Source organism: Chaetodon auriga, chromosome 10, assembly GCF_051107435.1.
Source record: "Chaetodon auriga isolate fChaAug3 chromosome 10, fChaAug3.hap1, whole genome shotgun sequence".
NCBI lineage: Eukaryota > Metazoa > Chordata > Actinopteri > Chaetodontiformes > Chaetodontidae > Chaetodon > Chaetodon auriga.
The window spans coordinates 18,116,879-18,135,759 of NC_135083.1; the positions used below are offsets into that span (position 1 = coordinate 18,116,879).

At 43.2% G+C, this 18,881-nt stretch overlaps 2 protein-coding genes across 2 annotated transcripts; both read left to right on the top strand.

Moving 5' to 3' along the window:
- Positions 1–1,429: 1,429 nt before the first annotated feature.
- Positions 1,430–7,145, top strand: alx3 (ALX homeobox 3). The gene is made up of 4 exons (XM_076742026.1): positions 1,430–1,884; positions 5,897–6,171; positions 6,306–6,428; positions 6,597–7,145. The coding sequence occupies exons 1-4, from the start codon at positions 1,434–1,436 to the stop codon at positions 6,942–6,944; spliced, it is 1,197 nt and encodes a 398-aa protein (XP_076598141.1). The 5' UTR covers positions 1,430–1,433; the 3' UTR covers positions 6,945–7,145.
- A 3,086-nt stretch (positions 7,146–10,231) lies between these two features.
- Positions 10,232–15,005, top strand: rbm15 (RNA binding motif protein 15). Its single transcript, XM_076740406.1, has one exon. The coding sequence runs from the start codon at positions 10,376–10,378 to the stop codon at positions 12,923–12,925; it is 2,550 nt and encodes an 849-aa protein (XP_076596521.1). The 5' UTR covers positions 10,232–10,375; the 3' UTR covers positions 12,926–15,005.
- The last annotated feature ends 3,876 nt before the right edge of the window (positions 15,006–18,881 follow it).

The window sequence follows — 18,881 nt, forward strand, 5'->3', positions numbered from 1 at the left end:
GGGTTTGGATTTAATCTGTTCATCAGTATATTCATGATAACTTGTATTTCGGCATGTTATTGTTTTTCTGAGGTGTAAAGATTGCCGATCTAATGATCCTTAAAAAAAAAAAAAAAAAAAAGACGCTCCGACTCTGAGTTTAAAATTAATATAATTTGTAGAACAGTTTCCAAAATCCCCAAATTATAAAGTTAGCTGCACATCTAAATATGTTTTGATAAAATTCATTTTGATATATTTTTAGATACTTATTTGTTGAATGCGGCATTTTCAGCGAAAACTAGCAGAGGAAAAATCGCAGTGTGGACAGTGAAATGATGTTAATAAAGTTTCTTATTAGTTTATACTAATCAGCATGTTTGGTGATGAGGTTTGCTTATTGATTGGTGTGTAATTTATTATCCACATTGTTTGACCTCCGCATTGATTCCCATGCTTTGTGTTTGCAGGAGTATTTTTCATCTTTCATTTTTACACGAGCCTTTTCTTTCTTTCTTTCTTTCTTTCTTTCTTTCTTTGATGATCATTAATTCTCACCCAGCAGGGGAATTGGTATTTTTTCCGTAACATGTAGACTGAGCCTTCTCTGCTTTAGCGGCGGAAGGACGCGTGTTTATCCGCAGTAGAATAATGCATGAAAATCCAATCAGGAAAACAAATCTGAGTTATTTAAAAGGTTGAACACTTTATTGTGCACGCAAAGAAAAGTTCAGTAAATGAAGGAATTATCAGTCTGATTTGGCTGGCCTACAAGCACAGAAAAAAGGATTTAGGCCTGTTCGTTATATCCGACTGTGAGAAATAAAACAAATTCAAATCAAATCAAATGCTGCATGAAAAAGTTAAAAACAAACAGACAAAAATAACAGACATTGTCAGGATGGCTTTCAGTAAAGGTGTGCTTTTATTCGGCCTTTCTGAGCGTAAACGTGTGTGTGTGTGTGTGTGTGTGTGTGTGTGTGTGTGTGTGTGTGTGTGTGTGTGTGAGAGAGTGAGAGTGTGTGAGAGGGTGAGTGTGTGTGTGTGTGTGTGTGTGTGTGTGTGTGTGTGTGTGAGGGAGAGAGAGAGTGAGCGCGCGCGCCTGCTGTCTGCTTCTCCTGTCCTGCTTCATTTGCTGATTAGACCCATAACAGTATATGAAATAGGAATTAAATGGTTAATTGGACGGACAGAAACCACACGTGATTGAATTTTTGGCGGATTATATCAGACTGCTGCATGCTGTAATAGACATCCCGACACACACACACACACACACACACACACACACACACACACACACACACACAGAGCTTCTCTCACACAGACACACAGGCAGCCTCTCTCTCTCTCTCTCATTCACTCACACACACTCTCACACACACATCCTCACACAGTCCAGTCCCGGTTTCACGGGTCTTTGTTTCTGATCTGTTAAATCCCACCCACTTGACATGAACACACAGGAGAGGAAAAAAAAGCTCTCACTCCGGCGCCCACACCATCAGCGCCCAGTCGCTGTTGTCTCTGCTGCCTGCTGGACCCGTGAGATGGACACGGACAGTTGTTTGCCTTTCTCTTCGCAGACCAGCAGGAGGACACCGGAACACTCTCCGAGGCTGGAGCACGGCGGCTCCGGCTCCTTCCTCCCTTGCGATGAGCTGCAGAAACCCTCGCACCTTCCTCCTCCTCTCCCTCACCGCCTCAGCCTGCGCGGGGATCTGTACTCCGCCGCCGCCATGGGCAGGTTTGGGGATGCTGCGGCGGACTTCACGCACGGCGCTGCCGCGGCGAACCCGCCCGCCTCGCCCTCCAAACACAGCAAGTTCTTGGACAGTATAAACCAGGATCAGAAGGGGACGGCGATAAGCGGCAAGCCGGCGTTTTATGACAGCAACTCGGAAGGTAAGTTAGAAATGAAGCCTTTCATATATCTAAGAAATAACCGAGAAGTAAGTGAAGGAGCAACACAGCTCCATAAAAATATAACGATCTTTATGCTTGTTTTTATATTTTAATTACCCCTGTATGAAAACTAAGCACAACTGATTGACAATACACAGGACATTTATACTTAATGGGCATTAAAGTTAAAGTATTTTATGCAGACATTTCTCTAGTGTTGAAGACAATCCTTACATGAGCTTATTTAAAAAAAAAAAAAAAAAAAAAAAATGACATTTCAAAAATAATATTATGGCCTTCCTGCACAGGATAAGCCAGTGTAAAAATATATGTATATATATGGAGGAATAATATCTGAGAATAATCTTTATCCTTTCAACAAATGTCAATAATGGACTGACGAATCCAGATGATCATTTGAACAGTTTTTTTTTTTTTTTTTTCCAGTTTGCAAGCTTCATAAATGTGTCATTTCAACTAATAACTACACAGAAGTGTTACGTGGTTTTTACAGGCTATGCAAATGAAAGCGCCGCTGTGATAAAAATGTCAACAAGTTTTCTTTCACCTGACAGTCCTTGATGGAAAGTGAGGGAGGTTAAAGGTCAGCTTGGCAGCAAGTTGGGTGTGTCATTGGACTCGTAGTCAGCCGTCCACTTTGTAGGCCTGTATTCAACTCTATGTGTCTGTGTTTTAGCCCTGAACCTCTTTCTCAGTCGCTCCTTATTCTCCTGTTATGCACCTTTTTGTCACGTAAAACCTCAAAATCGATGTTGAATTTCACAAGCAGGCGTGTGCTCAAAGGCTGTCAGATATATTACCCTGGAAATGTCCGTCTTAGAAAAGTTACAGCTGAATGCGTTGACCCGAAGCCTGAGGAAATGATGTGGTCTTTCACTTTATTTATTGGTGTTGATGAATCTGCAAAGCAACAGAGGATATGAGCGCTGATAAGGTCTTTGAGATATCAGTGTCCAGAATAATATACAACAGCTTGATTCATGTTACTGCCAAAGACAGCCGATGGACTTTTTTCCACAATTAGTTATGATAATGATATCAGCTCTCCTGGCTGAAAGTGAACTTTCATTACTTTTCTTTTAAATTCTGTTTAAAGAAGCCAAGCGAGACATGTATGCTTTCCTCATTCCTCTGTAGCACACGCACGTACGCACACATGCACACACACAAATGCATGCTTGTGCACTGACAATTTTTCAGTGTTAGTTTATTTTGTAAATTACTGGCTTTATTGCTGTAAGTGAATAAGACTTTGCATGTATGCGTGTGCAGAATGGATACTCTGTGTGTGTGTATGTGTGTGTGTGTGTGTGTGTGTGTGTGTGTGTGTCCGTGTCCACCCATACTACTCAATTTGTGTGTTTTTAAATTTGGGTTTGTGCACCTTCAAAGGCAGACACGTCTTCCTGTTTTGTCGACAGTGGGAGGAAAGTTTAGTGACGGCCATGACAGGCCAACGCATTTCAAACCTTTCACTCACCTGTGCAGACTTTGAAGTTTTAAATTAGTTTTGCAATGTTTTCTTTTTTCTTTTCTTTTTTTTTTTGCAATAAATGTTAGCAGATTTACAGAATTACAATATTTTAATCAGCGGTTGAGCTGATTTCTGTAAAATCGTTTCTTTTTGTAATGCAGACTTCTATTTTTTCCAACGAATGGACCCAAAGGTTTCTCAGGTTTTTTTCCAAATGAAAGGGGGTCAGAATGTGAAAACACATCTTTTGTGTTTACTCACACTTGGATGACTTTGTTATGATGTTTCATGCTATTTTTGCTATATTGCCAAATTCTGGTTTATATGTATGATGTTCCCAGTGGGAGATTTGTTTTTTTATTTGTATATGTGTTTGCCAATATTTATCCCAGATAAAATGTATCCAAGGGTACAATACACGTCTTACATTATTCATATTTTCTGTTATATTTCTGATACACATTTCTTATTTCACCGTCAAAATAAAAAATCTCTCTTTTGTTTGTGAATTCAGCAGCATAAACTCTAGCTCAAACCTTGCTGTTAGGGGCTGAGATCACTTCATATTTAATTATCGTCACTTTTATTATTTGTCTTTATTAACTATAACACATGAATTTAAAACCAGGGAATATTCTACATCCATTTAAGAAACGAGATGAACATATGTTTGAAAGACTGAAGTGCCGTTTTGCTCAAATTGAATATGTTAATGTACAGAGCAACAGGCCTGGAAAAGACGCAGCTTAAGTTTCTACCACGACTATTTCAGTGTATTAGAATTGATCCCTGCGCTCACAGCATGACACTCCTACCTACACATTTTTTATTTATCCTCTATTTGCCTTTTCCCGTATTTCACATAGATCTCCAGTTACACTGGAGTGGAGGCAGAGCGGATGTGGGTGTTTGACAGGGTAAAAGCTATACAATGTCCTGCGGCCCCAGTTTGCGAGCTTACCGGAGAATATTTTCAGCATGAGCGGCGGTGTGAGGTGGGATCTAATGGACACGAGGAAATTAATGTTGCAATGAAAAGTGCTCTCTGTTGGGTCCCATATTGAATTAGGGGAATAGCAAAGTAGTGTCTCAGTTGTCCCCAGTGAGTGAGTTCCTGCAGATAGATGGAGAGTGAGTTTTGTTTTGGAGCTCTGGGTTAAATTTAATGAACATGGACAACAACATCAAAACACTGCAGGAGGGACCAGCCCTTTCCATGGTCTGTTAACAGGAAGGGGAAACCATGCTTTCAGATGTCTCCTTATAGCACAATGTAAAGGACACGATGTATATTATTAATTCAAACAATCTTGTGCTTTATTGGGTAGAAATATGTCAAATAGTTCAGCGCTGTGTTCTTGTTTTCTATGTAGGAATATTTGGACGTGGACAGTAGAATATGTTGATGTCAGTTTGGAAGGCGACACTTAACATTTCTGTTTTTCCAAATGAAACAAATCAGATCTTGTTTTTCACTTACTGCCTTGTGGGTTTAATTCAAGCCAAAACACTGAGAGTTCACGGCTTTAATATGGGTTGCCCGAAATAATCGAATTAAAATGCTGTTTGGTTGGATTAGTGTTGTGTGTTGCTTTTCTCAGGCGTCTCGCAGCTCAGCCTCTTATGGAGCTTTGAGTTTGGGAATCAAATTGAGAGGCACAGAAAAATAAGCACGAGGTGAGCGGTTTTCAGTGACACTTCACAAACAAAACGCTTGACGTGATCTCCTGTTTAAATTCATTCTGTGTGTAGAATTAGTATGTGTTGTTCTTAAAATCTGTCAGCAGAAACACATCCAGGTCAAAATGTGCTGGTTAAAAAAGGGACTGAAACTATTTCTCTGCTAGTGAAACTGGGAGTGGTTCATCGTTCTGTTGTTTGCTGAGCGCTGACCTTTTCTATCCAAGAGCTGCGCGTGTCTCATCCTCGTGTTTGAGATTTCCTCACAATTTGAAAAGATATTTGCGTTGGCTGTATTTATGACTGATTATCTATATTTATCCTTTAAAGGCGGCTGATCGTTCGTTGTGTCTCTTGGGGTCATGTCCAATCTTTCTGCAACCCTACAAAATAAATTAAGAAGGAGCAATTAAAAACAATTGTTATAAAATTTTAATTTTACTAAACCTTTAACCACAAAACATTCACTGACATCAAAAATATTTTTTTCTTTAAGTATTTTTTTTTTTGGTCAAGAGCGTCTGTCAGCGACCACAACACGCTCTCAACGAACAAAGTGAAACAGATTCCACAAAATTTTTCACAGATCAGACTTTAAACAGTGTGAAAATCTTAGTGGCTGAAAGAAAAATCTTAATCTTGTAGCTAATGATTGCAAAATCTTAAGTAAAGCCAACACCCTGGAAAAAGACAGTGTTGACAGCAGTCTAAACCCATCAAACAGTAAATAAACGCTGATGAATTGACAAGAAATAGCTAAAATTTGCATATGAATTTCTGTTCATTTTGAAATATATACAAGTGTCTACCTTTCTCTGTGTGCCCTCCACGCCTCAGTCAGAGAGAAAGGAGCTCCAAAGACCATGGGCTATCCTGGCATTGGCACAGACTGTTGTGGAAAGCTGAAAGAGCCAGGCGGCAGTTTACACGGGGACTCTATCGCCGACTCCATCGACCTATCAGGCAAGAACAAGAAGCGGCGCAATCGCACCACCTTCAGCACCTTTCAGCTGGAGGAGCTGGAGAAAGTGTTCCAAAAGACACACTACCCTGACGTGTACGCCCGGGAGCAGCTGGCCCTGAGGACCGAGCTCACCGAGGCGCGGGTTCAGGTGTGTGGTAGGGCGGCAACCTCGCATTTTACACCTTTCATTTTATAAGTATATGCAGAGGAGAGTTTATGACCTGAACAAGACCTGTTGTCTTCTGGAACTTTCCTGTTCAACGGTCTTTTTCTATTTGAAAGGTTTGGTTCCAGAATCGTAGAGCCAAGTGGAGGAAACGGGAACGCTATGGGAAAATCCAGGAGGTCCGCAACCACTTTGCTACATATGATATCTCTCTTCTCCCTCGCCATGACACGTACCAGGTAGGCCGCTGCAGATCTTCAATGACAGGTTGTTTTTTTTTTTTTTTTCAAGCGCAAGCAGACCTTTGCTGATATTATGTCTTGCTTTGGTGTTCACCGTATGAAGGATTTCCATATTTGCTCCATCAAATTCCAAATGTGTCCTGTCTGAAATCTCTCCTGGTCCAGATGCAGGGCAACCTGTGGCCGGGGGCAGCTTCAGGAGGAGGCGGAGGTTCAGGTGCCGGCTGCGTCCTAGGAGCTGACTCCATCCCCTCGTCCTGCATGAGTCCGTACCCTCACCCCCACAGCAATCTGCAGGGCTTCATGGGAATGCCCCCATCCTCCGGCCATCCCCATCACCACCACCCGCCTCACCATCCGGGCATCAACGGCCTCTACTCGCTCCACAGCTTCCCGGGAGGCCTCGGGTCCCCTTCCATCGAAGGGCCTGAGACCGAATACAAGCCAACGGGCCTGGTGGCGCTGCGGATGAAAGCCAAAGAGCCAGGCAGCATCCTCTCCTGGCCTACATGACCACAACAGTGCCAGCTCCCCATTATGCACTGACTGAGCCAAAGCATATTACATTCCTGACCCATAGACAGTCCCCGGTGTGCACACCCACCTCAGCATATGACTCAGATATTTCCTCTTAGCGTTTATATAAGCCAATTTGGAGACTTTTCACAGTTCACAAGATCCTGGAATTTCATGAACATCGAGAGCAACTCGAGCCTCTTGCACGAAAACCCAGCGTATTCATAGGAACTTTATTGTTTTCAGTTGTAGTTTGATGTCACAAAGCTGAGACCAAAGAGGAAAAATTATTTAAGCATGTAAAAATTGTAATTATCATATTAATCATTGTTTTTTGTCTGTTGTGCTTTATAGTGTGACCAGTAATAAAGGCCTCCATCTAAAGCATCTGTCTTATTCAGTAGGAAACTATTTTTTGGGGAAAGAAAGTAAGAAAATGGAGCAAAAGCAATCTCAGCCAGAATTATTTTAGCCCTAACGTGACTCTTTAAAAGAAAAAAATAAAAAAAAGAAGAGAAGAAACGACAAGCAAGAGAGTTAACCAAAAGTCTGTGTCGCAAATTTAACTGGGAATGTGGTCGTGAGGCAGAAATGCTTCGCAGACTGTGGTTGCCGTAAACACAAAGATTTCTGCTGTGCGGGAAGTGAGCTTCTTTGTATTCAGGAAGCGCGCTGAGAGACCGTGCATGTGCAGCCTGCTTGGCCTCGCTTCAAGAGGCCTTCAGGTGGCACCTCATGTATCAGGAGCAGTGGCAGGTTCATTAATGGAGAGCTAAGTGAGTGACCACACTTCACTATTGATGATAAAGCAGAGAGCCTCACATCTGGCATCAGGGCTAAACCTGACCAACTGGGTAATGGGTTTCGGTTTCATTGAAGAAGTCGGGGCTACCATGGCCCACAGCGTATTTGTTTGGTAATATTATTCACTGAAGCCAGTTCATCTGCTTTCTGTTTTTATTTACAAATATGTGTGTTCATTTATTATCTTTTTAAAGAAGAATATGATATAAATAAGCTGCTGTGGCATACTTGCTCTCACATGTATTCTGAATGCATTCCTAATAATTGTTTTCAGGAAATCTCCTTGTTGTGCTCTACCCCAAACAATTTACTTTATTGTCAAGGAAACACTGAATTGCATGGTACCATCCCATCTGGTGTAAATTACTAAATACCAACATATTCATGTCAGATGTGCAAACATTTCAATCTGTGTGAGACTGAAAATGCAACTTGAACAGAGGAAAAAAAAAAAGAGAGTTCCACTGGTGGACAAAGCCCTCCCAAGCTCCACTTACTCCCCAGGAGTGTACATGGCTTACGGCGGAATATATTGGCTCTCCTTTCCCCTTTGCTTGCTTCACCATGACAGCCATGCTGGGGTGGATTAGCTGCCATTCCCTCGGTCTGTGCCGGGGTTTTGTGCGAGCCACTAACATGTGGTTCCAATAGAGGAATGCACAAACCCATCAGAAACACTTTCCACACCCACAGCTTCAAATTCCAGCCAGGCCCTGGGAGACGGCAGCCCTTACTGCAGTTACATAGCCCCCCTGATTAAATCCCAGATTAAGTAGAGAAGATAAGAAGACCTGTCAGTAGGGATAAGGGATTGAGGCGATGGCCATCTTTAGGAAAGCTGAAGAAATAGCAGATGGTGGATCAGTGTTCAATTTTAATATTTATTTTCAGATAGGGAGCAGGTTACACGCAGATACATTTTATCTGTCCACATACAAAAGAGGAGTCGCAGTGGACTCACTTCATCTTAAATGCAAACTTTATTGCACTTAAAAAAGGACCAATTACCTTATTTGACAGTAGGCAGTACAAGCTTTGACCGTTATTAAAGTTACAGTGGTGTGGCAGAAGCTTTGATCTATATCGACTCAATATATCAGGCTACAGAGGCCTTATGTGATTTGTCAGAAAAGAAACGAAAAATGTTGAGTTGCCGGTTGTGCGATACTGGGGGCAGTTATTAACTCAGTATCACTGTGTGTGTCAGGGTCATTGGGTGAAGACTGTCACTGGAAATTACACTACCCCTTAGCCTCATTAATGGACACAAAAAATGATTTAATGCTCATTAAAATCTGCAAAGCTGCCTGCTGGCCACTGTTCTGAGCTTTGATCTCAACAAGATTTATCTTGGCCTTGAAGTGCAGCTATTGTGACACAACAGATCCGTGTATTTGAAGCAGTCGAACAGCATTAACATGTCCCACTAAGCTAAACAATGTGGTAGCACAGTCAAACAGTGGAGTGAGGCAAGTTCAACACAGTCTGTCGTGAAGTATTTGGCTGCTTCCAGACATTTATCGGTAGAACTTCATTTTGCAGTTCATCATCTGTAGGGAAAGAAAGAGAAAAACCCTGCCACACTGACTTTTTGGATTTAATTATACAATGTGCACAAAATGTTTGTACATTTCCACGTGCAAAAAGCTGTTGGAAGCTCAGTGTTATTGCTTCAAGCAGTTTGACTCAGGAAGAGGGAGAAAATAAATCTGACAAATGGCAGCCAGATAACACTGGTGTATTTTTCTTATTTTACTTTTGATTTATACCTCTAAAGGCAACCAGAGTATTCAGAAGTAATCTATTAAAAGACATGAATTAATATAGTGGCCTAAACTCTATCCAATTAACCTCCAGTACTTAACAAAGCTCATTAATTACTTATTAACTCAAAGGCTATTATTTCCATTTTCATCAGTAAACTACAGTCATGAGTGACGCTTGGCCTCTGTATACTTATTACAAAATACATACATACGGAGAAACACCGTGTGCCTGTCTTAAGTCATTTTTAAGGATTACTTCAGGGTTTATCGGCTACTGTAGGTTTATATAGCCTCTGTACAAATACTGCCATCTTGTGGTTTGGGTTGAGTTGTGTACAATGTTTCACCATCACTCCCTGCTGGGAAAAGATACAGTTACTGTCACGAAATCGGGTAATTTTACACATTTAGTGTGCGCACTGTCCATAATAGTAAAGTCACGTAACCAAATAAAACCAAAACCAAAAAAAATGCATTCACATAACCCTGCCATAAGTGTAAATGTCTAAATAAATAATACCTTGTCATGCTCATAATGTTTAATATTGTGACACCGTGGAAGATTTCGTCCACCGCCTTCATTTAGTTATAATTTGTGAAAAACACATAAATTATTTTCACGTAAATGTCTCAGTGGATGATTGACGTGCACTTTTAAGTTTCCCACCCACTTTTTTAACCAATCAGGTAGAAGGGGAGGACCTTGTCAGTAATCTTTACAAAATGGCGACTGTTGTTGTTTAGCCGCAGGGGCACTGAATAAATCCGTTTTTCATTTCAATAATTTTCTGCACTCAATTGCAGAAACAGCACCAAAAAAGCCCAGACGTCCCAGGGGTCGGCTCCGTGTGGACTGAAATGAAAGGTAAAGAGCGGTCGCCGATTAAAAAACGCTCCCGGGCCTTGGACGATATTCGAGACAGGGGAGGATGCCACCCGACCAGCAAGAAAATGGGGGCTATCTCCGTCTCCAGTGGGAGTAATAATGGAAATAGCTCTACCAAAAGCGACGGCGGTTCGGCGAGAAGGAGTCTGCTCGGCGAAAAAAGAGACCGAGATTTCGACGGTCACAGTCGGACAGGAAATAATCACAGTTTGTCTGCCGCCGCAACCTCCGTCGGCAAAAACCACAACCTGAGCCTGACGCTGGATTTAGCCTCACCGAGGACCGCTTCACGGGGGGAGCAGCGGGTTCAGCCGCCCGGCGCCGAGAGTGAGTACAAAACCCTAAAAATAAGCGACCTCGGCGCCCAATTGAGCGACGAAGACATAGAGGACGGACTCTTTCACGAATTTAAAAAATTTGGAGATGTGAGCGTGAAGATAAGCCGCAGCAACGACGAGCGGATAGCGTTCGTGAATTTCAGGAAGCCGGAGGACGCCAGAGCCGCGAAGCACGCCAGGGGCCGGCTGGTGCTGTACGACCGACCGCTGAAAATCGAGGCGGTGTACATCAACAGGAGGAGAAGCCGCTCCCCTGTGGAGAGAGACTTGTATGGTGCAGCTCAAAGCCACAGACATTTGCAGAGACCCCTCTCGCCCACCGGGCTCGGATACAGAGACTACCGGCTGCAGCAGCTGGCTTTGGGACGGCTCCCCCCTCCCCCGCCGCCCCCTTTACCCAGAGAGCTGGAGCGGGACAGAGAGTTTGCCCTGTTTGAAGCCAGGGCACGTCCAGCTTTCATTGCGGAGCGAGCAGCTTTTCGTGAGGAGGATTTTATATCTCCAGAAGATGACCAAAGAGCCAACAGGACGTTGTTTTTAGGCAATCTAGACATAACTGTTACAGAGGCGGACCTGCGGAGAGCTTTTGACAGGTTTGGGGTCATATCAGAAGTGGACATTAAAAGACCCACGAGGGGACAAATCAGCACATATGGATTTCTGAAATTTGAGAACCTTGACATGGCTCACCGCGCTAAGCTTAGTATGTCTGGAAAAGTAGTGGGCCGGAACCCTATAAAGATAGGTTATGGGAAAGCAACTCCCACCACGCGCCTGTGGGTGGGTGGACTTGGACCCTGGGTTCCTTTAGCTGCCCTGGCGAGAGAGTTTGATCGTTTTGGCACTATACGGACCATAGACTACAGAAAGGGGGACACTTGGGCTTACATTCAGTATGAAAGTTTGGACGCTGCACAAGCAGCATGCACACACATGAGGGGCTTCCCGCTGGGAGGTCCAGAGAGGAGACTGAGAGTTGACTTTGCTGACACTGAGCATCGTTACCAGCAGCAGTTCCTGCAGCCTCTCCCAATACCACCGTTTGACATGGTGGCAGAGTCGTTTGTCCACCGTGCCACTCCTGAACCTCTGAGGGTCAGGGAACGGACTCCACCGCCGCTTCACTTCAGGGAAAGAGAGCTCTTTCCTGGAACTGAGTGGCCCAACCCAGCGATTCGTGATCGGGTACGAGCCTCACCCTTTGAGCCCCTGGAGCACTTGGAGCGCGAGAGGCGGGCACGGGAGCCCTGGTCTTTGGAACGAGAGCTGCAGGGACGGGAAGCCGTACGCAAGCGGCGTGTAATGGAGGACGGGCGCCATATAGACCACTCTCCTGACAGCACTGAGAGGACAGTAAGGCGTAGGCGTGCTTCTCCAGATGCTAGTCCTGGAGGTAGCAGCAGAGATGGAGGACGCTTCAGTGACTCAGAGCGCCCTGTGCGGGGTGAGAGGCCTTCCCCCACACGAGAACATCACAGCGCACTGGAAAGAGGTGGGGCTGAACGGAGACTCAAAAATCAGAGCCTCTCTGACAAGGGACCTCCAAGCAGCAGTGTTTTGGCTGTTGGGGAGCGCAAGCGCAAAGCAGGTGATGGCGGCAAGGGGATGAACAAAAGAGAACGTTCTGAGGGCAGCGCCAAGGGAGGCCAGCCATCCAAACCAGACGGCACGAAACTCGGTTTGGCCTGGCACGGCATGCTGTTGCTCAAGAATAGCAACTTCCCAGCCAACATGCACCTGCTGGAGGGTGACCACAACGTGGCCAGCGACCTGCTTGTTGACGGCACAACGGGGAGGCAGGTGAGCGAGCTAAAGATCACCCAGCGTCTCCGTCTGGACCAGCCCAAGCTCGACGAGGTGTCCCGGCGCATCAAGGTGGCGGGTCCCGGCGGCTACGCCATCCTGCTGGCAGTTCCTGGTGCCACAGAGGATACATCTTCAACTGACCCTGCAGCCTCAACTCAGCGGCCGCTTCGCAACCTGGTGTCCTACCTCAACCAAAAACAAGCAGCTGGAGTCATCAGTCTGCCTGTGGGGGGGAGCAGAGATAAAGACAACACAGGGGTTCTTCATGCTTTCCCTCCCTGTGATTTCTCCCAGCAGTTCCTGGATTCCTCTGCCAAAGCTCTGGCTAAAAGTGAAGAGGACTATCTGGTCATGATTGTGGTTCGCGGAGCATCTTGAAAAAGTCAGAACACACTAAGTTCAAGTGGTGTTAAAAAAAAAAAAAAAGAAAAAAAGAAAAAGAAAGAAATGTCTGCTGTATGTCAGTAACTATTGCATGCTGTGTGTTCTGCATTATGGGGTACACTAGTATGGTTCTTGAGTACTTTGTATGTTGCCATGTAATCCACTCTAAGGACAAACGGTGCCCTCCCACAAAACTAAAAGGAAGTGTGTTTTTGAAATTCTTCTTTTAAGGGAGAATGACATGCTCTCCAGGTCATAAACCTGCAGTAATTCAGTACTGTAAAACAGTAAAATATGAGGAGCATTTGTTGAATAAATTTCAGTTTCATTTAAGAAACAGGTTTCACAGGTTTAAAATCTTAGCTTCCCAACTCGACTACAAGAAAACTGGCAAATTTAGAAATGCGGTGAGCAGACACAGTAACACCTCCACTACAATAAAATGGGCCTCACAAGCTATTAGTGCTGAAGCCACATCTCTCTGATGCAGTCTTAACAAAAGCTGAAAATTACAAGCTGAACAAAGGTCACGTTTGTTTCTGGGCTAATGTGCTGTATCACCTGAGACTGTGTCGGTGTTATTGTGTCTACCTGCTGCACAGGTATTTACTCAAGGGAAACAGAAAACATCCAATTTCAAAGCTTTGAATTGCAATGCAATAATATGTCTACTATAATCACTTTCTGATGGATGGAGACAAAGGTGTGCATGACATTTTCTGAGCTGGAGGTTTTGCTGAAGGTGTAGTGAAGGATTTGGTACTGCAGTTTCAAAGCTCATCTCTTTGGAGAAAGACTCCTGGTAACATTTTGAAGGTCAAAACATGTTGTACCACAACTCCACACCACACTCAATTCACCAGATGAGGGTTTTTTTTTGTTTTTTTTGCCCCTCTCGCCTTCCCCGGCTAACCACCTGATGACAACAATATGGCTGACAAAGCCTGGTGAATGGAGTGTGGTGCACTGAAGAAGAGTTGTGAGCTGCAGACTTTAAAACCTCTCTAGATAAACATGACACATTTCAGTTACTTGTGTTGTGACTTGTGTTTGAAGAATGACAAATTATGACCAGGATCATGATTTGAATTCGAGCAAATCTTCAATTAATGTGTTCCTCAACATCGGAATACCAAATTGCAGGATAGACAATGAAGCGGGTGTGTGTCCACTGGTAAAACTAAATTAAGTCACCTCGATGTGGAATGCCGAATACTAACAGATGTGAGATTTTTGCCCAGGGAACAGCCCATAACACGATACGCATAGCATAGTGAAGCAAATACTAACATGTTTTTCATATTTTTTACTTCGCATTTTACTTTGTGCATCCCTACCTTAGAAATGGTTGTGTAATGTGATCTATGAAAAACTACAGTAGTAATGGATAAAAAGCTTAGAGAGTTTTGTGTTGTTTCATTTATTTCTCTGAAACCAGTAGCTCCTCCGAGAATAATGACATTCAGTATCAGTAAAACGTTGGTTCAAAGCAACAGAACTCTGCTATTTGTTCAGTAGGTTCGGTTTGTGTCATTTTACAGTTTTAGAAACATTTTTACAGTTAATATTTAAAGTTAAAAGGTCTAAATTGGACAGTATTTTACTCATGCCTGCCAACATGTTCCCAAGGCCGACTTACCGTATTTTGTTCTGCCACTGTATGTTTGTCATGCAATAGTAACCCACCCTGAGTTATAATTTGCTGAGTTTTTTTTTAATATGTATTGAAAACAAATATGTCGAAAAATTGTCATGTGTGAACGTCGCACCCACTTCACCGCTGGACTCCAGAGGAGACGAGTGCAGAGCTGAGATGCTCTGCACAGAAGGCAACCTAGTGTTTGTGGGTCCTCACTAATGAGGCAACTTTTAAGTTGTGTGTCCCATCTGCACCTGTGATGACTTCTGTTTTAAATGGAAAATTGAGCAATGTACACTTTGATGTCATGGGAAAGGAAAATCCGTAGAGCCCATGCGAAGCTGTTCACATACCTGCAAGTGCATTTGGGCACTTAATGTGACCGATTATCAATAAATTGTTCATTTGAAGGGAATCATGTTTCTTCGATGGAAGTGAATTGAAGAAACAAGCTGCCATGCCTTATTGTGTTTCGAAGGAGTTGTCACTTGAAATTTTGTTTCTGCACACCAAAAAGGGAGACGATTTGCAGTTTGTTTAGCACCAGTGACGAGAGACCTCTGTGCTGCGCGAGGATCGCTGTTTGCTGACAGGCCTGTTCTGAGCTCCTAAGTTGGCCATCTTAAATTACTCCCCCACGAGCCACTGTTAAACCCTCAACTGTTCCTGTTGGCATGTGAACACCTGCTCAAGACGGAGGAGCCGCTGCCGCCGCCGCCGCCGACACCCCTTGTTTCCGGCCAGAAATCCAGTTTACAGTGTGAAATGGTGGCAGAGGCAGACGGCGGTGCAGTTCGGGGATCGAGGGCCGGAGCAAACAGCAGCACGCGGCGGTATCCTGTTGTCTTCCTCTGGTCAGTGCTCTAAAGGTTTCATGTGCATTGTTCCTGGTTCTGAGTAGGAGCTGAGGAAATCCCGCCACCACGCCACACACTCCACTCGGGAGATTGTGGGTGACACCGCTCTGAAATTTCCATAGCACCTACAGTTCAGGCTGTCTCGCTGCAGACGCCAACCTGAACCACTGGGCTGATTTGTCTTTATTATACTTTGCCCAGTTATGATTTGATTTGACTTAAAGTTTGGCTCAGGCAAGAGGATTGGCCCAAACCTCAGCTAGGAATATTGTTTGCTCCCATCTTTGTGTTCTCCTCTGAACCCTCTCCGAGGAGACGAGTGAAGACGCGTTTGCTGCGCTGAAGCTGTGTTCCATCGTCATCTGAGGTCTGCTGCAGCTTGGAAATGAAACCAACGGGGAAAAGTGTCCCTGTACCCTTTTTGACACCGCTGGAAGGAATCCACACTGCGGACCACACCCCTCCCCCAGATTCTTCTAGGAGACCTGTTTCATTTAAGTTTATGGCCACTTTACACAGGAAAGAAAGTTTCCATTTCCTCCTGCCATCCATTTTAGTCATATTAGTGTGAAAACAAATGCTGTGTTCTGTGCTGAGAAGGACCGCTCACTTCACTAGAGAAACATTGCCATCTTCAGGACCACGGAGCTCCTGCTTTCCTCTCTCACAGTCTACCTGACAAATCACACTCATGCACACCAGACAGCGAGGACAGAGCTGCTCTCACTGTACGGCTGCTGTGTAGAAACGGCGTGAGGGTGAGTAAAGAGGAAAAGTGCTGCCTGCCAGCTCTGTATCGGTGGCTGAAGCAGCAGTGGTAAGTATGAAGTGTCAACACCATGTTTTCAATAACATGCAGAACACTGTTTTCAGCCAAAGTCATTACTGACGTTATTACAGATGTTACTTCCACCTTATTGGCATCAGTGCAGTTGTGTAAGCTAATGCGTCGTTTACTGCCCACAGTAACCCATTGCAGCTTTGATCAGCAGTTATAAAATCAGCAGACCAAACTGATGAGCAGTTGTCTAAAACAGCAAACATTTTAATGTCCAGATTTAAACCTTTTGGTTAAGACACTCCTGCAGAAGCTTTTGTTTGCATTCACTGCAATTTTGATGTGAAGGGTTGAGTTATAATTTGGTGAGTTTTTATAGTTTACGTTTAAAAACACTGCACATTTAGCTGTTTTTGAAGCCGTAGTGGAGATGTGAAATCGAATGGGGATTATTATCATTCACTTAAAGATTGATCGTGTCTCTGTTGGAGAAGGATGCAGGCAAAGTTAATGTGATGTGGTCTGTGAGAAAAGTGGCCTAATTGCTTGACGGCCATCCAAACAGCAGCTTCAAACCACTGCAGTCTCTCTTTACACTCACATTCATGCTTAAGGTTGTCAGTAAGCCATTAATGGTCATAGATAATGTTATTGATTGGTTGTGCTAAAAGAAACCTTTATTAGATTAAAGCGTTATTATCAGTTCGCAGCTGGTCAGCTGTGATTTAAAGGAATCATGATGACATAAGAAAATGACTTCTGCCGCAGAACTGTCTTTGCATCAGGAGATGTTCATGATTACAGGCCACAAATGATGCTAACCTCCAGTTAATGAATGGACACTATTAAGGCAAGGTAGAAAGGAGGTCCGGCCTGCAGCCTATGCCTCGATCACATGCCCCCAGTATAGCTCGTGAAAATGAAATCAATATTTTCAATCTGGCTGCCAGCACTTTACTGATACCAGTATGGCTTTTACTGTGCTCCCACTATATTATACATGCTATTTGTTACACTGTGTCAAATAATCACAACCAGCTAAATATTTACTCATCAGTATGAGCAGAAATACACACTTGGCAAAGTGTTTTGTTCAAAAATGAGATATTCACAATTTAAGGTAAATATGTACATAAAAAGAAACTTTTAGTTTTTAATTGTTTTTAGTTCAACCGTCAGTTAATTTAGTCATCGACTTACAGGCTGACGTTTGGACAGCCTTTGTCTCCACACACAGTGTTAAGAAAAAAAGACCATTTTTATTGACTTAATGCAAGGAATTGGGTTGTTACCTATACCATAAGATATCGTAACATTTTACAAATGTACAATCCTGATTTCAAAAAGGTTTGACTGTGATCATTTGCTCATTCTTTTTGACATACTCAACTAAAAACAGTGCAAAGATAATATATTTAATGTTGAACCTCATCAGCTTCACTGATTATTGTAAATACCTGATTATTCTGAATTTGATGCAGCAACACATTTCAAACATGTTGGAACAGGAGCAACTAAAGACTGGGAAAGATGTTGAACGCTCCAAAAACACCTGTCTGGAACATTCCACAGGTAAACAGGTTGATTGGTAACAGGTGATAGTATCATGATCGGGGATGAAAGGGGCATCCTGGAAAGGCTCACAAGCGAGGATGGAGAGAGGTGCACCACTTTGTGAACACATGAGTGTATAAAGGAGATTATTACATGGACTCAAGAACACGTCAGAAATCTGTTGTCAGTAAACACAGTTTGTTTGTAAATGACTGCATTCTGTTTTTATTTGTTTCACACAGAGTCTCCACTTGTTTGGAATCTGGTTTGAAGATTGGTGTGCAGCGTGGTATTGTATAATCACCCCAGTTCAACATGACATAATATTTGCTGTGATGAAGATTATCTGATTTACTGGTCAACACACAGTTTAGTTTATAAAAGCCACAAATTACAATTTCACACTTGATTTGCTCCCCATGCTGATTTCAGTGCAGTCCATCGCAGTATAAAGCACTCACTTGGATATCATGTCAAACAGCATTTGAATTCCTAATAACAGGTTGCACAGAAACTTGTACTGACAAGCATTTTCAAACACTGTCAAGATGAAAATACATTTGTTTGTGTCTTTCGCAGAGTTCTGCTGGACAGGTGCATCCGTTTGTTTCCAGGCTGCCCGTAAACACACCGTCAGCCGTCATCTATTGTAAGTAACCTGTTTGCTTTGATTAACACTACATGAACAATCTCAAATGATGGAAATTGTTGAACCCTGTTTTGACAAAGTGAAATAATTGCAAGCATGTGTTGGGCCTACTTTTAAGCCTAAGATTAAAACGAATGTAATATATACAGTCGAATCATTATGTTTATTCATGTCGCCGTGTCTAAATAATGTATCAATAAAAGATGTTGAAGATGTTGAAAGTTGTGAGTGTTTTGTGCAGAGAGATAGAAATTGTTCTGGTATGAGTTCATTTATTGCTGAGTTGGCTGAATTACACAAGAACAGACTTGAGGCACATGTCAGTTTATTGCAGCTGACTGTGCACTGTTACAAGGCTTAAAAATGAACTCGACGGGCTCAGGACAGGACATCTATGATTGGTTAAGCATATTTTCTAAACTATCAGTTCGCAATCTAGGAGCCAGAGTTGTGACAAAACAGTGCTTTACCCA